This window comes from Perca fluviatilis, chromosome 13, assembly GCF_010015445.1.
Source record: "Perca fluviatilis chromosome 13, GENO_Pfluv_1.0, whole genome shotgun sequence".
Classification (NCBI taxonomy): domain Eukaryota; kingdom Metazoa; phylum Chordata; class Actinopteri; order Perciformes; family Percidae; genus Perca; species Perca fluviatilis.
Window position 1 is genome coordinate 25,066,394 of NC_053124.1, and position 23,902 is coordinate 25,090,295.

General features: G+C 42.2%; 1 protein-coding gene across 4 annotated transcripts in view; it reads left to right on the forward strand.

Annotated features, from left to right (window-relative positions):
• The window catches only part of hivep1 (HIVEP zinc finger 1), a 61,566-nt gene that overhangs the window by 10,242 nt on the left and 27,422 nt on the right, over positions 1–23,902 (forward strand). Inside the window, exons 1-2 of one of the 4 annotated variants that reach the window (XM_039819925.1) lie at positions 15,167–15,200; positions 15,338–15,406. The exons of 2 other annotated variants lie outside the window; for them this stretch is intronic. In XM_039819925.1, coding sequence (XP_039675859.1) covers positions 15,182–15,200; positions 15,338–15,406 — 88 coding nt within the window. In that variant the 5' untranslated portion in view covers positions 15,167–15,181. Of the gene's footprint in view, positions 1–15,166; positions 15,201–15,297; positions 15,407–23,902 lie in introns of those variants that run through there. One more of the 4 variants, XM_039819926.1, reaches the window with a different exon arrangement.

The window sequence follows — 23,902 nt, forward strand, 5'->3', positions numbered from 1 at the left end:
CAAAATGCCAACACAGTGACATTGTACATTTATCAGAACTGTCGAGGATAACACAAGAAAGTTACAAACTTATTTCCATTGTGGTCCTCGTTGTAGTCACAAGTCAAAGTCAAAGTGTGTTTGCCTATTAGACTTTCGTCTTCAAATTGTATCTCGGGGTGGGGGATACCACTAGTTGATACTGTGATTTTGGCAAGGTGTCTACAGTCACAAATTGTTGTAAACATGTATATAAATAGCTGACATAGTACGGTATATAAATACTGCGGTGACCTCCGCGCGTAATGCTGCATGATGGCATTACTGGCACTGTAGGAGGTCTAACCCCCAATGGAAAAATCAGGAGAGAAAGAGACTTCAGGGACCATGATGATGGCGATTCAAATTCCCTAAAGCTGCGCTCTTGGATCTCTGTACTGAATTGGGTCCAGTAGAGGGCAACGCGCCGGAACCGTGCCATCCCGGTCCATCCCGGTCCAAATACAGGTCCTCGCCACTCTGGGGGCAACCGGCTGTTTCCAGAGGGAAATGTCAGACAGCTAAGTGTTTTATATAAATATTATATATAATTTTCAACTTTATCGCTAAGGCTTGTTTGGATATAATCTATAGTTCTGTTAAATCTTATCATGGTATATCGAAGCTGTCCCCGAGTGCCAGCCGTTTTGGAAGGTATTATTAATATAGGTAGTCTATAGATCAGGTTTACCTACACCAGGGGTGACCACACTTTTTCAGCTTGCGAGCTACTTTTAAAATGACTAAGTCAAAATGATCTACTTACTATAAAAATGCAAAACACATATTTATTTATTTATACATATATTTATTTATAAATATATAACATTCTTTATATGTACAATATACAATAAGTTGGTGTACCTTGCATAACTGCATGAACCAATATTGCACAATACAACTCTGTACATTTTTTTGTCATCACCTCACTCTGATGACTTGCACTGAATGGAATCAGCCAGGGATGCATAGTCCGGACAGTAGCTGCTGATAGCCAGCCTCAAGCACTTTTCCAAATGATCATCAGTCATGGTGGAATGGTATTTGGAATTAATAATCTTCATGTGGGAAAAGGCTGACTCACATAAATAAGTGGAGCCAAATAATGCGGGCAAGGAGGTAGCACATTTCCTCATGTTGGGGTACTTTTCCTCTGTGAGTAAGTTCCAAAACTGTCCATGAGCCCTGGACTTGAGCTCAATGTCAGCTTGTAGTGTCAGGATCTCATCCTCCACTCCAGACGAGTTCAGGGTGAAACAGTGTTGCAGTTTTTGATGCAAGTAAATCAACCTCAGCATCTTCCCGAAAAGGGTAGTACATGAATGTAGCGACTGGCTCCAATAAAGCAAAGTCTTGAAACCGTTTTGTTAAAGTCTTGACAGTTTTCAATCTGCTCTGTTTGGCGTCCACTGTCAAGTTGCGCACACGTCTTCCCTTGCGTCTCCAGTTCTGATACAAGGTTCTGGAAGTTTGCCAAATCATGGCGCTGCAGCTTTGAGCACAGATGTTGCATTTTTTGTTTGAACGCATTAACTGAGCTGATCATATTGACCACTGTTTTGTCTTTTCCTTGCAGCTCAACATTAAGGTCATTCAACATGTTGGTCAGATCGGTTCAAAATGCTAAGTTTAGTATACACTGATCGTCATTTCAATCAGGAGAGACTTCTTTGCAATTATGAACATATTTATTGTACATACAACATGTAAATGTACGAGTCTCTGGAGATTGGACTCCATCGAACCCAAATATCCTAAAGGGTTTAAGGAACCCAAACAAATCCCCTGATAGAGTCCAGACACTGGTGGTGGAGAATAAATAGAGGGACCATCAACAGCCAAGCCGAGATGCAACCCAGGTCCGAGGGCGTGACCACCGGTGGCAGAAGGGGAGGAGGCGGGACGCACTCTATTTCCTGAAACGACAACTGCCAACCGTGGAAGAGAGAGCAGATTTAAAGCAGGGTATCAAGCTGTGATAGGCTCGTCGACAAATGGTCGAACCCTGATTGGTTTAACTAACAACAACACAGCTGTTCTGATTACTACTGACAAGTGACGCATCGCGGAAACAGCTTATCATTATGAGTGATGGAAAAGTGAATGAAGTCTTCCTTTAAGAATTTACGCTGAGCTTCATTTCAATCAGGAGAGACTTCTTTGCAATTATGAACATATTTATTGTACATACAACATGTAAATGTACGAGTCTCTGGAGATTGGACTCCATCGAACCCAAATATCCTAAAGGGTTTAAGGAACCCAAACAAATACCCCAAAAGGACAATTAGTGAGAAAACTAGTTGGCGCATACATACCTCATGAGCCGCAGGACTCTGCAGACGAACGAGAAAGCAAAGTTGACATAAAAGTACAATAACTAGCCTACCAAAAGCAGAAAGATTACTGCCCACACCATGAAAAATAATATATCGGCCACAGCCTAATCAAATTAAAACTCGGCACTCGCCGGTGTAAGCAAAACAAAACCTCGGCATACGACCGGCGCAAAATAAATATGAAATAAAAATAATTCGGTGCCCACCGAATGCAAAACCAAACCTCGGCATACGACCGGCGCAAATAGTAAACCATGGATCTTGCCCATCCACAGCAATAGACCTGTGAAAATAAATGCAAAATAAGAAAGGCAAATAAAAAGACGGCGACAGCCGTAAACCAAAACTCGGCAACTGCCGGAGCAAAACCAAACCTCAGCCGCCCGGCCGGACGGAACATAAGAAAGGCAAATAAAAATCTGAGGGCAGAGCGAAGCAACATGTCCCGCAGCCCCGCAGTGAGAACACAAAATAGCTTGAGCACCCCCCACGACCATAACCAGGATCTCAGTGTCCAGAATTGACCAGTCCAGGCGAACGTTGGCACGGGCAATATGAGCGGCAGCTTTCCCGGAAAAAGCTCTATGGTACTGCCAAAAATAGTTCCGCCCGTACCTCAGGAACAAATCGTCCACCAACGCCAGGTACGAATCCAACTCCACCCTCCGGTCGGGGTACACGGAACAAATAACGTCCCGAAATATACCAAACGCCACCACGAACTGCCCAAAGGAAAGATCCTTGTTCAGCCGAGGGTCAGCGGACTTAACCACCGCCGAAAACCCATCCCCCGCCACCAGAGACTTATCACACTCCGGGGACGGCAAAATAAGACTCACCAGATTAACATCACGGCCCTGCAGAATTTTAGAGCGCAGCCTACTGGAAATATTAGCAGACACAGGGATGTAAGGCCTACCTAGGGAAAGAGATGGCACAGCAGTGGCCAAGGAATGACAATGTTCCACGGAAGGAGAAGGCACCGGCTGAACACCGACCACCGCTGGCACAGACAGGGAAGCCAGAGCGGTAGTAATAGTACCAGACACGCCGCCACCCGCCATGCTCTCCACAGCCCGCATCCTAGCCTCCATGGCCTGCATCGAGCCGGCGAGGGACTGCAGTGACGCGAGGATGAGGCCGGAATCCGAGGAGCCCCCCGGAACAGCCGTATCAGCCGGCTGGCTGAGTGCCCCGCAGCCTCTCCGCCGCGGGCCCTGGCAGGCGGATCCGCCTTCTTGGTCCGTTTCCGACCACGACCACTGGCAACCGGCGTGGCCACAGACGGGGCTGGCGACAGGCAGTCGCCAAGAGCAGCCAGCTCCCGAAGCTCCGGTGAAAGCACGCCCGGAGCCGCCACGACGCCCCGATCCCGAAGCCGAGAAGACATCCGGTCAGCCTCCCCCGAAAGTGAACCAGAGACGGCGGTCAATCTAGAGCTCCGACGCACGCCGTCCGGAGACCCCGTGGAAGCCTCCACGTCCAAACACCCACCAGGACCATCCGACCCCGGATCCAACTCAGAATCCGACATAGCAGCCACAAAAAGCACAAAAGACAGCGTAAACAGGAATGCCATGCAACCGGTCAGGAAACGCACGCACTCTATTTCCTGAAACGACAACTGCCAACCGTGGAAGAGAGAGCAGATTTAAAGCAGGGTATCAAGCTGTGATAGGCTCGTCGACAAATGGTCGACCCTGATTGGTTTAACTAACAACAACACAGCTGTTCTGATTACTACTGACAAGTGACGTACCGTGAAACAGCTTATCATTATGAGTGATGGAAAAGTGAATGAAGTCTTCCTTTAAGAATTTACGCTGAGCTTCATTTAGTTGGTTGTATTCTGCATGTTTAGATTCAAGGAAAAACTCTTTAATCTCCGGACAGATCAATGTAATGGGCACCCCTGACCTACACTGTGAAATTATAATTCAATTTGCAGCAATTCCTGAGCGTCTGAGAAGTTTTTAACTTTTTACCTGCCAGTTCTGCGTAAAAGAACAACTGCCAGGCCATTAACATACTGATCAACATTCATGAGGTCCTTTGCATTGACTATTTATGGTTAAAAATGGGCGTGCACAGGGCGGGATAAGAGGCTGATTCACGTACGCACACTTGTGGGTAATCTGTGATTTATAAAGGGAACATTGCTTACAGATGTGTGTACGCACGGTTTTATAAATCACATTTTTTTTTGGTGTACGCCATTTTTTTATAAATGTTTTATAAATGAGACCCCTGGTCTCTAAGCAAGAATACGCAGTAGTTTCCCCGTCAGACAGACTCGCTCTCTCTCTCTCTCTGTGGACTGCAGCTGAAATACACATAATACTCACTGCTGCCAGGCAAACTGTGAATATAATAGGTTTTCTTAATGTGTACAGTAGAAACTGTAAAACCAATTAAAAAGTTAGTTTATTCAGGCTGAACTGTGTCGTTCCAACTACAAGAGTTTTTGTTTCTCAGTGAGTAAATCTGCAGTGTACTATCTGTAGTGCACATTTTTTGTACTTTAGTATTTTGTTTGCATGCTACTTTTTCCTTCCACTGGTGTGTTCATCCAGCCCGTGCCTTCAGTGGCTATGTGGAGTTTGTCAGCGGTCTGTGTGGCGTTTGTTTTTTTCAAAGTGCCCCTGAAAATGCCCAGACTTGTTAGCAACACCAGTGTTTATAGAACTGACTCTTGCATTCCTCTTGTCTTATAAAAAAAAGGCTCCTTGCCCCAGAGCCCTACAGGTCTTTAGTGGAGAACATGCTGCGTGATAAATGGTGAACTGCAATGAAAAGGGGTACATTTAACAAGGTGGAAAATGTTTACCCTGTAAAGCAGATGCAGGGACATGGAGACGGAGTTTTTCATTCCTCCAACATCACTGTGCTGACAAGGATGTTTATGAACAGAAATAAAGTTTGTGTGTTTTATTACAATAACGCTGATGACTGATTAATGTTTGGTGGATTTATTTTGCTTTAAGCAGGTGCAAAATTGCCTTCACGAGCCAAAATGTGAAAGGATGAACACAGTTCAGATTTCCATAGTGTTTGTCACCGCCTCAGTAGTTTGCAACAAACTGACAACAGTTTCCTGTTAATGATCAACCCTGCTTCTGACCTCAGCGCTGACTGTGGTTAAACAGCCATGGTCCGAATAAACTGCACTGATCGGAGTTATACACTAACCCAGAGACGTCCACACCCCGTTTTGTTGGTTTAAAGCTACCTTGTGAGTCGGGGTTCTCTGGCCCTCGTTTTGAGCTTAATTTAACCCTCAGAAGTGTCTCAAAATAAAGGTTGCAGAGGTTTGTGAGGCTCTTCTGCAATTCTTTGCCCCAGCCTTGTGCTTTGTCTTTAACCTGCTATAAAGTTCCTTCCCAATCCCTTTTAATCTCCTTGTCAGATCCATGATCAGGAGCTCCTGCATAGCACACCACTGCTTCAGCAATCATCGGTTTTGTAGAAAAAAGACGAGAAGAGATTTAAGTTTTATTTATTTCTCCGCAGACACAATGTGCCCTAAAGTTTCTCTTCTCACTATTAAATGAGTGTAATTAGTGTACTATCTGTTTCTGCAGGCACTGAAAGTCATGCGTAGTGCCACTTTAATTCCAGTGGACACAAAAATAATACAAAATATAATCAACAAATATATTATGATTTATTATTATAGGTTAAGATCAAACTTTAATGATCCCCAGGGGTACATTCACAAGTTACCCAGCAGAATATAAAGACATTTTTATATAAAACATACATAAATGAATACAAATTAGCTCCACATTTACCAGCTGCAACATTAGAGTGATGAACACATTAATGCATCAACAATCATAATCCATTAATATATATTATTCTGAACAGTGTCATTCTGCATGATGAGTATTTCTACTTTTGATACTTTATGTATATTTTGATGCTAATACTTGAGCACTTTTACTGCACTGTGGAATTGCTACTTTTAAGTGGAAAAAGTCTGAGTACTTCTTCCATCACTTTCTGAGTGTAAGCTAGTTAGCCTAGCTTGCTAGCTTATGCGTCTCCTAGCAACACCGGCCCCGTGAAACTTAAAATAAAAAAAATATGTCCACAAATGATTATATGGTCTTTTGATTTTAGATTTCCTTGTGTAAAAACTTCATAAGGAAATTTGAGTGTGCTGTAAGGTATTGAGCATGACTCTACTTTTACTGAACTGTAATTACTATTTTACCTTTTACTGCTTTTTAGGATTTTAAAACTAGTAAATGCCTCAGGGGTGCAGAGAAAGAGTTAACATATTGGCCTGGGCAAATGGATTTTTACATGTTGTGTCATGCTCAGGCAGCCAAACCAGTGTTTCCGTATGGTCCCTTCAAATTACAGTGTGTTCGAATACAGCGAGATTCACACAAAGGGAACTTCTCTCCCTGAGGCAGGAATAAACCAGGGTTTTAGCAACAGTAACTACAACAGACGGGCTGAAACTAGTTCGGGGATGTCTGTTTGAATTAGTGGTAACACCGGAGAAGCTTTCACTTTAACAGAGAGGCAGCGCTGGGCTAGGGAGGGAGGAATCTTTATGACCATATTTTGTGTGAATGAAATTAAATATGGTGAAAAGAAACTCACAATGCCATCCTGAAATATCTATTCCTTCTTATTAATGGAGGAATAAAAGCATATACTTTAATCTTTGTTCAATGTGTGCTGGTTTTAATGGTTCAGACATCCTGGAGAATACATTTTTAATGATGGAAAATGTGATTATGAGGGACTTGTGCCCTTTGTCCAGTTTGTGTGAACTCTTAAGTGTGAGGTGTATCTAAAAAATGCCGATGTTTTTATCACCTCGGGTCATTTGCTAAGTGGAGGGCGGTTGCTCCCTGACTAATCTGCCCTCAAGGTAATAAGTACACTGTGGTGATAAAAGAGAGGAACCTCCCCAACACCTGGCAACATCTGGTTTACGAGAAAGCAATTTGTGAGTTGGCTAATTTGTAATGGATTTCAGACTGATGTTTACAACGTGCTCCCTGTAAATTCAGAAAGTATTCTAAATGAAGTAGAAATACATTTAAGAAGTATTAATTAAAATATTAATTGGAAATGGTGAATACATTTTAATCACTTAATTAGGTGAATTCTAAGAATCAGAGCTACAACAATTAGTCATTTAATTCATCTGATCGATGGAAAATTCATTAAAATTAGTCAGGAACTATTTTCATAATCGATTTAAGTAATTTTTCAAGCAAAACGTTCCATGTTCTCAAAGCCTTACAAAAAATTTGTAATTTTGTGTTTTGGACTATGAGTTGGGCAAAACATAAAAGTTGATGGCGCTGAGTACTTTTACTTTTGGTACTTTAATATGTGACAGATTTTCCTAACAAACAATGTATAGACTAATACAAAAGTAATCCTCTACATCATCACTTATCACCCACTAGAAATGTGTGGTGGTGTCTGTATCTGCAGAGATCCTGCTCTCTGCCTGCTAATAAAGCAGCTAATATTGACCGCAAGAGCAACAAGTTAGCAGACGGCCGATACTGCCCCTTTCCCTGCTGTGTGTGTGTGTGTGTGTGTGTGTGTGTGTGTGTGTGTGTGTGTGTGTGTGTGTGTGTGTGTGTGTGTGTGTGTGTGTGTGTGTGTGTGTGTGTGTGTGTGTGTGTGTGTGTGTGTGTGTGTGTGTGTGTGTGTGTGTGTGTGTGTGGCCATGCTCTCAGTGAAACATGAAGATCAAAGGAGAGAAGAGAAAGACAGCAGACTGCAATAAAGACTCTCCCCATGAACTGAGCTGAAATGGAAACACTGTGCTGCAACACGTGTCTTTCGGATTTATGATTATAGTTATTCTACAGTATTGAAAAAAAAAAAAAAGCCAGCCCTGTTAATTGATGCACTGCATCGGTCAACCAGTAAATGACTTTTCAAAAATTAACAGTGATTTGGAGGCCCCACTGCATTGACTCTGAGGACCCCATGTTGAAGATCCCTGCTTTAGAGTGAACCAAAGTTTAATGTTCAAACCTTTAAACTAATGATTATTTTCATTATCGATTATTCTGCTGATTATTTTCGTGATTAATCGTTTAGGTTTTAGAATGTTGGTTGGACAAAAAAAACATTTTCACCTTTTTATAGACCAAATATCTTTAGTTCACTATCCCACAAGACAATATTTAAATTCTCTGCCACCTTAGCAGTTCTTCCTCCCACCTCACCTAAAACCATTTGCTGTTTGCAGATTCTGTTTGAATGTCTGTCAAACTGCCTGTTTATGAGACGTTGGTGACTAATACCACAGCTAACACCACCCGCCTGCTTGTGCAGAAAAGGTTGTGCGTGTTTGTGTGTGTTTCAGCTGTGTGCATGTTTGTGTGTTCATTCGTTTAAGGCTTCTAATTTTGTGCTGCGAGCGTCTCTCCGTGGAGGCAGAGATGCACAAAATGTTCTACAACTGATCAAGGCATCCTTCATTAACGGCCTGCCAAAGCCTGTTTACCTGTCGCTGCTCAGACGTCCACAGATGAGCCAGGTGTGTGTGTGCGTCAGTATCTCGCCACCCACTCAGCCATTTACGTACGGCCCCCTGAAGACAGATGACCTGACTGTTTACAGCTTTGTGTGTGTGTGTGTGTCTTCATCTTGTGTCAGTAACAAGGACTGCTGCCCAATCAGTCATATTACTGGGCTTAAACTTTTCAAACTGAAGCATTTGTGAAGGGCTCAGGCAGGCCGAGTTAAATTGGAGCTAACGAACGGTGACCTTCTCGTACTTGTTAGTACCTTTTCCCTCCACAGGTGAGCTTTTGCGGCCCGCGGAGCCACTTCCTGGAAACTTTGTTGAGCAGCATTGATGTTGGCAACTCAGAAAGGTGAGCGTCTGAGCGGGAATGTTGGAAAAAAAAAAAAGAAAACAGGGTGGGGGCCGGCAGGATTTGCTTCTGCTCACGTCAGCACAGAGACCCAGAACAGTGGAAGAAATTCTCCCGGCGGTGGTGAAGCAGGAGCAATGCCGAGGCTGGATGTCACATTTTTATGGAGATGTGCTGAGGACACATTGAGGGGGTGGAGAGCTCCTGTACGCACTAAGGATGTATGTCATCTGCAGAGAAATGCCCCAACAAAACTTGCCTCTGTTAGACGGGGGCTGCTGATCCTCAGGGGGTCATTTTTATGATTGTGGGGAACATGTGACGCCAGTTAAGCTGCAAGAGTTTAAAAAAATAAAAAATATAAAACCTTTGGAAAAACTCAAATTTGGAGAAAAAAAAGAAAAGAAGGGAACGTCTGCAAGCCGGAAACCCTTAAAAGGGATGTTGTGTGGGGCGCTTTTCTGTGTGTGTGTGTGTGTGTGTGTGTGTGTGTGTGTGTGTGTGTGTGTGTGTGTGTGTGTGTGTGTGTGTGTGTGTGTGTGTGTGTGTGTGTGTGTGTGTGTGTGTGTGTGTGTGTGTGTGTGTGTGTGTGTGTGTGTGTGTGCGCGCGCAGAGCTGGCATTGCTTAATGGTTTGCACACGCAAAGCCCAATGTAGGGGTTGCCAGGGAAACAGAGCAGCATGAGTCTCGGTCTGCAGGTGCTGTTCCTTGTGTCCTACTGCTGGAACCTCCTACGAATGTGCAGGGAGGGGTAACAAGACGGAGGAGGGCAGGAAAGCATTCTGGGGGGAGAAAAGCTCAGAAAACTAGTAGAAAAATAGCTGCTACAGATACATAGCAAATAGTAAAAAAGCAGGGAAAGTTAGGATTAGGTCGGACCTAGTCTATATCCTTGACGTTCCACTTCCGGGATTGCTCCGTTGCCGACGGAAAGTCACAGCATCACAAGGTTAAACGTGCACAGAAAGAAATATGTGCCACAGTTCAAGATCACTGTATTAGCTCCTTAGGCACAAAGAAAACATCTGTTTAATAAACTTGGAGCCAATTTTAAGTTTGCTGAGACGATTTTTCTCGGAGCAGATCGGTCTGTAAAATCTATTTTTTCCCCCTCCAGCAGAAACAATTAGTCCATTGACAGCGGCCAAAAAGTGCAACTGTTTTGATAATCGATTCATCGTTTCAGTCGTTTTTCAAGCAATAATAGTGAAAAAGTGCCAAATATTCTCAGTTTTCAGCTTCTCAAATGTGAGGATTTGCTACTCTTATTTTTCATATATCATTGTTAGATGAATATATTTGTGTTTTGGACTTTTGCTTGGATAAAAAGACATTTGAGGAAGTCACCTTGGGCTTTTGATGGGAACTTTTTCACATACAAAAACCTTGTTCTACCACAGTAATAATCTGATCAGCCTTCCCTCTCTTTATCTAGCAGAACTCTTAGCATACGGCATGCGAGCTAATAGAAATTAAAAGAAAGTCCCAATTTCAGGGACAGCAGATGTAAAATAGCCTCCAGGCAAATTCTGGCACATTTTACTTTTTTGTGTTCTTAGTGTGCATTGTCCCTGATAAATAAACCTGAAATAACTATTATTTAAGTGCTTGTGCATGTTGTTTATAAAAATGTATCTGCTGATTTGGAGCATCGAGATAAAAGCTAGAAGAGGGCGCAGAGAGATGACGTAATTAAAAGAGCAGCAGTCAAACCTCAAACGAATGACAATGTTGTGGAAAACATGATGGAAATATGGCATTTATGTATATTTTATGTCTTATTTTGAGGAAAGTTACACCGCTCATCGCTCCACAGATTTAAAGTTTTCATCTGCCGTAATTTTTCTCTTTGGTGGATATTTCAGCCTAATGCTTTATGTACAACATGATGGATTCACTCCTGTTTCCATTGCTCTTGTTGTATTTTACTTTTATCGATAAATTTACTTTTCCACCTCAACCAAGCTTAAAAACGTTTCATAAAACGTAAAAGACACGTATGTCGGAATGACAAAACACCAGCACTGCATCAGCTTGATGTTGCGTATTCCACGGCTGGAAAAGGGGCTTAAGTTGAGGATGGTAACCATAGTCATGCTCTCAGAGAGGGTTTGAAGGAAAAGGAAGAAGTTGCTCTAAGTGAAGGGGAGGGCAACAATACTGTCAATTCAACCCGAGTACCTGGCAGAGAGCAGGGCAGTGAGGTTTGAGGGATGAAATGGCGGAATGTGTGGATGTCTGTTAGATCTGGTGTTCTCCCTCCTGTCCTCTGACTGACAAGCCCGGAGGTACATTCAGACATTCCTAGCTGGTTCAAAAAGTCCTCTGTGAATCCCCCTCTCTCCTCTCTCCTCTCTGCTCGTCATCCTTTTTCCAGTCCGTGTCTGTCTGGTCCAGTCAGGCTGCGCTCACATCATGCATTGATTCATAAGGCCGTCAAGAGAGCTGCTGACTCTCTGATTTCCCTTATATACGTTTATGAAGCTGCTCTGCCATTAGCATTAATGGGAGCAGTTTGCTGCAGCGACATAATAGCTCATAATTAATTCAATGTCAGTGTCTTAATTCTGCTCACGGCATCTGGCATGTATTTTCTTCAGTGATAACACACGTTATGCTGAATTTAAGATCATAAATTACATTTAAGTTTCAGTTTGTGAGTCTAGTCAGCCTTCAGGGGGAGAGTCCTCTGCAGCTATGCTCAGCAGATGTTGAGGGCAGGTGGGCAGATGGGTGAGAAGGCAGAGGTAAGCAGTGTGGTTTCCTTTAAGGTCAGGCCGTGGGCTGTATTTATCAACAGTGACACTTGCTGTTTCTCTGCTGCGTGGGACGTCTGCCATCATCGCTGCAGTGCAGCAGCCAATCCGAGCACGGCTGTGTGGGGTCACATGCATCAGGCAGAGGAATGACTATCTAATAACCATCAGGCCTCGTGTGAATAGAAACTGTTGCTTTGCTTACAGGCATCAAACTGAAACATACCCCTCCTTAACACTTCACTGTCAGGAGACATGTTAATTTGCTTTCTTAAAAATCTCCACACAGCACTTTTCTGCGCCAGTAGAGATCATCCCGTCGCATCACTGTGTGTTTCAAGCGTTGACTTTTCTTTTCTTTTGGTCCTCTTCCCGTTTAAACATTTTGTGATCTGTGGAGAAGCTCAGAGGGGGAAAATGAAACTGTGCTGTGCATTTAGCAGCAAAACAAGCAATTTGGAATGATTAGAGAAAATTGCCACAAGCCTTTTGTGGTGTGCAGTGAAGGATATTCTGTTTGTTGACACAACACTGCTGAGACAATAGTTTGGGATGGTAGTGCTACGAAAAAAATTTTTTCACTTTGGACACAAGGCTAGCTTTTGCCCCTGCTCCCAGGCTTTATGCTAAGCTAAGCTAACCTCGATGTGACTCCAGAGGCCTGTACTACGAATCAAGATCAACATGCCCTGGATTTATTTCAGTTACCCGGCTTCACCTAACCTAACAACGAGAGCCGCATATTTTACATAAGAAGAGTAAACTATAATCCTACATAAATATGAAGAACACAGACATGGTTTTGCAGGCAAAACGCAATACAGTCGCTGCTTCCTAAAACAGGAGGAAAGCTGGCAAAAAAATAGCCGACGCTGTTATGCGTAAATCACAATGCTTATCAATATCACTTCCATCAGTCAGGCACAAGATCCGACCATAATTACACTTGTGCTTTCCATAAACTGTCGTTGCTTTAGCCTTTTATTTCAGTTGCAACCTTGGCAGTGGGAAGCGATTGTGAGAGCAAATAAAAAATATAAAAACATAATTCAAACCGATTGCGCATTGGCAACACACGGCTCAAGAAGCCGACAAATAGCCTATACATAATTCCCTCCGCTGAAAATCTATATCTTTCATAAAAATACCCATTAGGGGAATGTTAACGGGGTTGTCGGTCTCTAAACTTTTATGAGCGTGCCTCTCTCTCTCTCTGCGCACCAAGCTCCAGCGGGTTGTCTAAGAGCGGTGAAGTCGTTATCAATCGAGTATTGATTGGTCAGTAGGCGGTGCTTTTACACCGGTTGATCTCTAATCGCCAACTTAACCTGCTCCTGAACAGGTTAGGTGTTCGGCATAAGTTACCACGGCAATTTAAACCGGTGACAAGTGATCCACCGTCGTGATACACAAAACCCTGAAGTTACCTCGTTAACGCCAAATATTGCTTCGTACTACAGGCCTCTGGTCCGTACTCAATAAGTAAGCCTGCTTTTAACATAAAAATATCTCATTCGACAGCTTACAACTGTGCCGATTTATATTATTTTAATGCAATTTTTCATTTATCAGTTAATTGTTTTGTCTATAAAATTTAAAAGTACCCATCATAGTTTCAAATGTTTGATTTTGTCCGACCAACAGTCCCAAACTCAAATATAATCAATTTCACAAAGTTTTAAAACCGAGAAAAGCCACAAAACTTCACATTTAAGAAGTTGGAACCAGGTAATGTTTGACTTTCTATGCTTGATAAATGACTTTATAAGTAAACGATTACCAAAATAGACTAATTTATTGATTAATAGTTTGAGCAGCATTGTTTGAGAAAAATACATATAAAATATATATTTTTTTAACAAAAAAGCTCCAATCTCTCAAATGTTTCTTAAACTGTTGTCTTAACACTTATAAAATACCGCTTAAAATGTGATAATTCTAAATGGACTCTTGAAGTGTCTGCTACATCTACAAACATTCATGTTAATGTTCACTCAGTCTGAGGACTCACACAGGCTTCTGTGGTCTGTCAGCATAAAGCAGGATGCTGAATAAAGGAGCTGAAAGCGATTTAACTCCAGACTGTGGGCGTTTTACAGGAATCAGTGGACCCTTTGCATGTCCGCAAATCACTTCCCTCTGTAGAGCCTCTTTAAGAAAGCCAGGGGCCCCGCCTCATATCAAGAAGCCTGTTCATTCATAAACTCTTTGTTTTGTTTTCTTGCTGCTTGCCATCAGCAGGAAATGTGTTGTTTCATCTTTGCGGTTTGTGTGTTTGTAAGGTATTGACTGAGCGAGGATTCGGAGGAGGAGTAGGAGGAAGTGAGTGTTGTGTGCCCTGAAGAGTCTGTCAGTGTCAGGGGAAGGGGAGCACAGGGGTGAGGAGTTTGTCCTTGACTGCCCAGGACCCTGCGGACTCCAGCGGGTCGATGGTGAAAGATTGAAAGCCCCTAAACAGTGTGAGTCATCGGGAAGGTTGTGTGGGGTCAGCGAGGTCGGGTCAATATTTTAAAGACATTTACACAGTCCCTACTAATATAATCAGAGAACGTTGTGTTCGTTTGTGTGAATGCGCATATCGCAAGGACCGTTCGACCGATCCACTGCACACTTTGCCGGTTTATTGCTGGAGACCCAAGCAAGAGTCGTGTCAAATTATTATCCTAAAACATTTCCTTTTTCTTTTTTTTTTATGGGAGGAACTACTGTCAGACAGAAATACATTTCCCCTGTAACACACAAAGCGTTTAATCTACTGGAAATATAACCGAAGGAGAAGAAGCAGAAGAATTTTCTGTTTTACATTAACGTTGTGTAATGAATCTCCAAAAAAGTCAGGTAAGATTTCTGAAGTATATTGTAGATTGGCTGTTAGTCCTAGCTAGCTATCGTTAGCTCAGCGTTCGCCTTTCATGCTTCTTGTGGTTGGCACACAAGTTAGAAGTTAACCTTCAGGGCTTTATTGCTAGTTAAACCCAAACTATGATTATGCATGTAAGCCTAAAGCCTGTCTACAGCGCCTACCTGAGCAGTGTGCATCGGCAGACATGTTAACACCATAGACAGCTTCAATGTCGATATCTGAATATATATATATGTGTATATATATGTATATGTGTGTCTATGTATATATATTTGTGGTTGTTTCATGTCACACAACTATCTGACTTTCAACTAAGCGCCGTGAGGACAACCGACAGAATGAGGCTGACCAGCTCAGGTAAAAACTTATGATTTCCTATTAACTCTTTCCAACTGCACGTGTATTTTGTAACTCTTTACTTTCTTCTGTTTTGACCTTTCTTTTAAAATGTACAAATAACCATGAACGTATGGCTGATAAACCGTCTTTTTCAGATGAGCACCGTGAGGACAGTTGGCAGCGAACGACACAGACTAGGTCATTTAAGCCGTCTGAGGTTAAAGGTAATTTCTCCATTTCTATTAAACCTTCCATCTAAGTATGTAGAAAATGTAAAACAATTACAAATATACCATAATATTACAGCTTCTACATCGGAGCCAGCACTGGACTGAACGCCACAAAACAATGTGGTGTTCTGCATGACAAGTGTGTGTGTGTGTATGTAGTGTTTAAGCATGCGGTCATGTGTGCATGACCTGTAACGCTCTCGGGAGATGCACAGCAATTGTAGTTGTATAATGTGCAATGACAATAAAGGCATTATATAATTACTGCACTATAATGTGAGAGTTGTGTGTGCTTTTTCAGATCTGTGTCATGCTCCTTTCGACACATCCCTTCCACATTCACCATTAATACCGCTTGGAGTTTGCACATGATATTTTTAGGGGATCGGGGCCAAAGGGGTCAAGGGGGATCAGGAGAGTTTGGGGGGCGGGGCGCAATGGAGAATTCTTGGGTACAGGGGCAAAAGTCTGACGCAGGTGAGGGTCAGGGAAAAAACTGTGCACAAAGGGTGCTTACTTGTAGTATATTTAGAGCGAGGTCAAGTTGTGGGTCGTCATGGAGACAGCAGTGTCAGGTGGCAGTCAGAATTGACACACGTTGATGAATCGTCCAGCCAACCCTGACCTCCCTGGTCTCCTGGAAATTACGTTTTATGCGCTTCTAGTTTGCAACGACAAAAATACGCTTTGAAGGAAACCATCAAGAGGAAGTGCTGTTAATTAAAGTATCTGGTAAATCTCGGAAATGTGGAAACTGAATGTATTGGTAAAACAATAAAAACTAAACTATGATGTAAAACACGGACATATGGGCAAATAAAATAAGTAGTTTTAATGCAGAGTCTTAATCGACGACCTGCAGAACAACGCCCAGAAGCCTGCTGGCTCCTGATTAGTAAAACAGTATTCTCTGCCGCCCAAATATATCTTGTTCTGAAGTTGATTTAACTGCTTGGCCTGTTGCATTACTGTTTATAAGATGCACCTCACATTCGTGTCTCTCTGTCAGGAATGTTATCTGACGGTCTTGAAAAAAAAAAAAAAAAAAAATTTATGGACTAAATTCATCTACAATTCACTGAGAGTTCAATAAGAAGCAGCAACAAAAAAGCTGGGACAAACTACAAAAACATGCAGCCAGCACGCCAAACATTTAGAGAAATGTAAGCCACAGCAATGTTACTGTATCAGGTGATGTGGATGTAATTGGAAGAAATAAGTAATGTTGAGTTCCAGGATTAATGTGGACTAGCAACCATCTAAATCTTCCTCTAGATGTTTGTTAAAGAAATATCAAAACTTAAATGACTTTTTTTAATTGATCATCCATTTTTTTGCCTCTTATCCAGGTTGCAATAATGAAATCATATTGTAAGCAAATATTGTTATACACTGCTGGAAAGTACTGAAAAAATGTGATAAGATGATAAATAATTGTAGGTCATACCGTCCATCATACTTTGACGTTTCAACCAATGTGATCGTCACTACAGGTCATTGTGTGTGGAATTAAAAGATCTCTAGGTGTCTTGGTGAACCCTGTAGAGACCCTGATTATGTGACGCAGGCTTTACGGTGGGAAACTCGTGCTCCGCTCCCCTAAGCAGGGTCAGGCGGTCACATCGAGCCTCCATCAAGCGAATGGGTCAGTTGACTGTAGGAAAAGCTTCTTCTTTTTTTTTTCTTCTTCTTTTTTTTATATAAAGCCGCTCAGCCATGAAGCAGCAGCATTGCAGTGTTTCTGCAGCCATGGACAAAGATAAATGCCTCCGAAAAAGACTGGAGGAGAGTGTGAAAAGGGGAAATGAAAAGGGGGTGAAGCAGCAGTCGAGGATGGGGAAGGGAAAGATGGCAGAGCGCCAGAGTTAAGGGTGTGAAAGAAAGCGTGAAAGAGGGGGAATGTCAGGTTAAGAGAGCGATAGGGACAAATGTAAAGAGGGTTAATAGTGAGGCTCTGAAAATATGTGTGAGGAGTAGGAGGAGGAAAAGGAGGAGGAGGAGGAGGAGGAGGAGGAAGTGGTGCCTGCCTATTGGCAATGCTTCATCGTCTTACGTAACATGGGCTGTATCTTCCTTTAGCCACTGTTGCCATTGGGAGAGATGTTGGGAGGGGTGGGGGGGTTTCTGAGCTCCCGATGCCTCACGGGTGGGAGAGACTCTGGGGAATTCTGAGCTGAGACTTCCCTTCTCGAACAGAGAAGAAGAGTGATTTATAAATCCTCTGGTGATATTTTTAGACTTTGTATTCTGAATGATTTCAGTCAAAGCATTAAGCAAAGCTGCCGGCTACTCTCAAACACATTTAAATGAAAAAATATAGAAGGTTCCCCCTTTTGAACCTGTGCGTGAGCGTCATAGGTTTTGTGTGTGGGAACCTGCAGGGCGTGGATGGGTGACTCAGGCTCTGGTTCAGGTGTGCCTTGTAAAATGAAATCCAGGCATTGTTTATAACCTTTTTTTTATGTGTATGGCATGACTAACAGTTCGTCTCAGTTGTGTGTGTGTGTGTGTGTGTGTGTGTGTGTGTGTGTGTGTGTTTATCAGTCCAGTAAGTGAGTGATGAAGAAAACATGTATCCTCTATCATCTGTAGTGCTGATATGAACAGTTGATTCATCGAAAGCAATTGTTTGGCTCAAAGGACTCTTCCAACATTTTATTTTCTTTCTGAGAGTTGGATGAGAAGATCAAAAACACTCATCTCCGTCTGTTAAATGTATAGCTACAGCTACAGGGTGATTAGCTTAGCCTAGCATAAAGACTGGAAACCACTGCTAGCCTGGCTCTGGCCAAAGTTGAGAAATCCGCCTTTACCAGCACTGTACAGCTCACTAATTAAGATGTATCTGTTTTGTGTTACTTATACGCAAACAGAAAAGTAAAAACGTATAATTTGTGTCTTTGGAGGGAGTTGTCACAATGAGTTTAACCACATCCTGACTCCAGCGCCATATTTATAACACACAGCCATGAGATTGGTATCGATCTTCTCTTCTCACTATCGGGAAGACAGAAAGTAACTATTTCTTTTTAATCATTTAAGTAATTTTAATGATCACAAATGACTGTTTGTTGTTTCAGATTTCTGAAATGTGAGGATTTGCAGCTTTCTCAGTGTTTGATATCATTTAATTTGTTTTAAGTTTGTTGGACAAAACCAACAGTCATTGGACATTTTGATGACTGTTTTTCAGATTTTATAGACTTATCCCTTGAAGGCAACACACACAGGTGGCGTCAAAACTCCGGGATGTTTTTTTTATGCAAGCCCACACAATGTGGTGACTGGCAGAGAATTTGTGAGGTTGTTTATACCATAGTCGTGTTTTATGCCAAAATGTCGAAGTAGATTGTACATGGGTACCTAATAAAGTGGACACTGTGTTTATATTTGAGTGGAAACTACTTATTAGCAATTCAACTAGTATCAAAATAATGGTTAGTTATTAAATTTAATAAATTTTCTATCAATTGAATAATTGATAAAAGTATGTTTTCAAGCAAAATGCCAAATATTTCCTCATTCCAGCTTCTCAATCATGAGGATTTGATGCATTTCTTTGTTGTATGTGTCTTTGTGTTTTGGACTGTTGGTCAGACAAAACAAGACTGAAAGATGAATGGATTAATTAAGGAAAAATAATCTGCAGATTAAGCTCTAATCAAAGTAAAAATTCTCAACATAGTCATGACTTGCACCCATACTCAGCAGTCTTTTCCCTGTGTGTTGATGTTGAGGCGGTGGTGCGTTCAGGTCCAGGTTGACCCTGTACGTCACACACCTTCTTCCTTTCAGTGCCTACATTAGTCCCGCCTGCTCATTCCACACAGATAGGATCAATGCACAGAACGGATAGATGTGTATTAATAGCATCTGTGGGGACGTGGGAGGTTGTACGCAACAAGTAGGTTAGCTGCTAATCTGATGTTGACAGCGCGTGTGTTGAAGAGGAATTAGTGCTGCTTTTAGAGCCTCCATCCTGCTTTTTTCTTTTTTGCTTCTTTATAGGAAAGAGCACTGCTGCTCGGCTCTGGAAAGTCAGTGCTCCTGCAGGCAGGCAGGGAGGGCTTTCCCTGATTTAGAGTAGGGTTGTTGTGTTTTTTTTTTTTTTTAGAAGGAAGACGAGGAGGGAGGAGAGGAGAGACGGGGGGGAGAAAGAACACAAAGCAGGCAGGGAGGAGGAAGAAGTGTGGTTGCTACACTGACAGAGGAGAAACCAGGCAGAAGTGAGAAGTGAAAGCACAGCGGCACAGCTGTGTGTTAGTGTGCGAGGACAGACGGCGGCCAGACGCTCGGCTTTCCGCTCTGCAGTGGCATTTTAGTTTTTTTCTTTTTTCTCCGGGAGACAGAGAGGCAGAGGAATGTCAGCGGTTATTGGTTGGGAAAGTGTCTGTCTCTCTGGTTCAGGAATGTCAGGTGTTCCCCCCTAAGCACAACTGACTCCGGGAGGGAAAACCAGCAGCAGCTACTCTCTGAGAAAGTGTCGACCTTCTTTGGTTCACTTCTGCCTCCTAACAGGTATTGTGCTGCGAGAGCTCGTCTTTGTGCTGTTCAGTTTGGGTTTTATTCCTCGATGCAGGCTTTTTGTTTGAATGTGGGCTCAGTGTTTGACGATATCTTCCTCCTCATTTTCTCGTTCTCTTATGTCATTACATCATTTCAGTTCTCCTTAAGTTTGAAATAGTTCCCCTTCCTGCCTCTCTGTTTTTTTGTGTTGTTTCATGAGGGGTTAACCCTGCTGTGATGGGAAAAATCCATTTAAATTCATCAGGATTCACATTTTTAGGGCTGAAACTAACTATTGCTTTCATTGTCAGTTAAGCTGCCAATTTATTATCTTGATTCATATAAATGTATGGTCTAAAAAGTCTATCCATTCCAGTCTCCTACAGCTTAAGGTGCTTAAGGTCTTCAGAGTTTTGTTTTTGTCCACAACCAACCATCCACACTAAAAAAAAAAAAATCAGTTTGCTTGTTCACACAAGGGGATATCAAAAACACACATGTACTTTATTCAGTTTACTAAAATGTAAGACGGTCAAAAAGCATAGAATCTTTACATTTGAGATGCTGGATCCATGAAATGTTCTCAACGATTATCAAAATAGTTGCAGTAGTCAACTAATCAATCAACTAATTGTTCCAGCTGTACTTATTTTACTGTTTGAATTCAACAGAAAATAATCACAACGTCACGAAGAAAACAAGTTTCTGAAGTTTTTCGTCATTAAAATATGATTGTTACTTTCCACACCCGCCAAAACATTTCCTGCTGCCTGCTGGTCTCCTTTCTTATTTACGTCTTCTTCTAACAGTGTAAGTCATAAGGCTCTCTAACTCCACACCACTAACAGCGCTGGCCTGTGGCGCCGTGTCCGTCCTCCTCGTCCAGGCTGCAGCAGCTGACTAACAACATGAGGACAGGATAAGCCTGTGGATGAGCTGCCGGTGTTATGCAACAGCTCGGTCCAGAGATAGAGCAGAGCTGAACTTAGACACTTCTGACTTCTTCTTCAACCACCATGAGATCATCAGACTCACTTAGCTTCCCTCTCCCCCATGCTGGGCGGCTTCATGTAAGAATAGATGTAACTATTATAGAAAAAGACACACCGTGAGGTCAGTAATGAGCGCTGTTGCATGCACTCCTGCCTGTATTTATGTGTAAACATCCTTTTGTTAATTGCTTTTCCTTTGTTAAATTCTGCTGTAATTTCATTACGCTCTTTTAAATGCGTCATCTTGTTAGCTTTCCTGGAAACATCCACCTCAGCAGCGGCCTCCGTTAATCCTCCGGTGTTGCAGGATTTCCTTCCTTTCCGAGTTGAGCATTTACTCACTAAGTTTCCATTCACCTGTTTGTATGGCCATTTTTTTATTGAGTAGAAAAGTTTGTATGCTTGGCTGAGGAGGAAAAAAAAAACACAAATGAAATGGAAACAAAGACATCATGATGTGTGCATACGACCCAAACTACCACTGCAGAGACACCAACATCTGATCTCAAATGAATACACAAAACAATCGTAAACAGCACATTTCCATCACATTTTCCACATTGTTTTCCATCGTTTGAGGTTTGACTGCCGCTCTTTTAATTACGTCATCACGTTACATCCTGCATCAGTTCAATGGCACCCGACTGGAGAATTAGCGCCACCAGCTGTTTATATCGATGAACCAACGCCCAATGTTCACATAACAAACAGTAGTGGATGGAAAGGGACATACATCCTCATTTTCTTTTGCAGAATTTCTGTTAATGTCGTTAAAGATTTGTGCTATATTTGGATGGAAACTTGACTATTATCTAGAATAGTAGAAAAGGATATTGTTGGTAGAGCTGCAACGGTTTTGATAATCCGTTTATGATTTAAGTCTTTTTTTTATTTTTTTTAGGCAAAGGTACCAAAAATTTGATGGTTTTGGCTTCTTAAATGCGAGAATTTGCTGCATTTTGTTTGTCTTACATTGCAGTGAATTGAATATATTTGGGTTTTGGACTGTTGGTCAAACAAAACAAGCCATTTGAAGAGATAATTTTGGGCTCTAGGAGGTTGTGATGTGTATTTTATTGGCTAAATGATTGATTGATAATGGAAAATGATCGTTAGTTGCAGCCCTAATTCGGACTGGCATTGTTATTTTGTGCTCAGATAGATGGGTGAACATGGGAGTAGAGCATTTAGGTTTTATAGGACAGACATGTCCTTATACTGTTTTTCAACTCTGATGTGATACAAACAGAACAGAGGGGAGTGGACAGTGGAGGCAGGAAAGAGAAAATGGGAATAAAAGAGGGTGACGATGATGAGAAGAGGCAGAAAGGAAGGAGGAGAACGGGAAGACAAGGTGGGGAAATTGAGGATTTTAGAGTAGGAGGAGAAGGAACAAAAAGGGAGGGGGACGCCATGTCTCTCGTGCTTGGTGTGGTTATGTAACGTTACCTTCTGCCTACTGCTGATGGCAGAGGAAAGCGCAGAGTAACAGCAGTGAATGTTGTGGCGGTGGGTGGCAACAATAAACACCGCAGAGGAAGAAGCAGCAGCAGCAGCAGTAGCCATCAGAACCATATCAAAGGTCAAAAGCTGCTTTAACCTCCCGGTTATTCCCAGAATGCAACTTGCTAAAGATGATCGGTGTTGTTGTTTTTTTAGTTCTAGGTGGTCGTAAATCAATAATTTGGGGGGTTTTGGACTGGTGATTAGATAACACAAGTTATTTGGAGACCTTCACTTGAGATTTAGGCAATTCTAAAATGTATTTTGTTAACCATTTTCTCCCATGTTATAGACCAAACAATGAATTAATTAATTGAGATAATGAAAAGAGTCATATGCTGCAGCCCTAATACGTCATTTGTCAGGCAGTTTGTGGGTTTATGAGGGAGCACAATTTCACTCTGGCTGGTAACTGTAAGATGATAACATTTAAATGACTTGTGTACAGTTTTTTGACCACACTTGTTTCTGTAAAAAGAAAAAATATATAGTTTTAAATTATGTATTTTTGTGAAAATGTAAGGTTTTTGTTGGTTTTTCACAGGTTGAATCCCTCAAAAGGTTAATTTCTGACGCTTCACTGGTTGACATACACATGGCTGTCTGTTGCAGTCACTGTCGAGACATGTCCCTCTGTTTACATGCAGTACCGGCCATGTATGTACGAGACCGTGTATGTGCTAAATGAGCTATAAAAGCAGATGGTTGTCTGGCGGCATCTACAGAGAGAGAAACCAGAGAGAGCCTCAGAGCAGCTGCAGGAAAGCCCTGTGGGAGTCTGCAGAGCCGGCCACCAGTCTCTGCAGGCAAGCCGACTGTACAAAGTAACAACACGCTGTAACCACTAGGGCTGGCTTTAAAAAAATAAATTTTTCGATTCTAATCAATTTTTATTTGAATGATCCAATATCAATTAAAAACATCCAGAATCACTCTCTGTCTGTTTCGTATGAAACTAGAAGACGTATGTCATGCTAGCTTGTCAGAAAGATGGTTAAAGCTTTTTGCTCGCAGGTTTCTCTATACAACTCCCCCTACAGCTTCGGAATAGATATTTGGCAACACTGTTGTAAAAACTTGTTGGCGACTCTCCCCCCTCCCGTCTTCTCCTTCTGGTCATGTGCATTTGTTTTCAAAGAAGCCGGCGAACGCACGGAGCACTGTCCACTGTCCACTGAGGTAGACAGCTAGTAAGCCCGTAACAGCCGGTTCTTGTATGTGTGCAGTGCCGTGAAGCAATTTGTGACATTGCGAGACCTGATATCACGCGATACTTCCTGACGCTTAGGCCGGCGGCTTGCCAGCTGAAAGTTACAAGGGTGTTTTTTCCGCTCACAGGCGCTAGGGGGAAGCGAGACGACCACCATTTAACCCGAAAAAAATAATATAACCATTCCAATGACTCCAAAGCTGTTCCGTTAAGGTAAATTAATCAAAAGAAAACTCCATAGTTCCCCTTTAAAAAACACTCATAGGCTACATTTTGGCG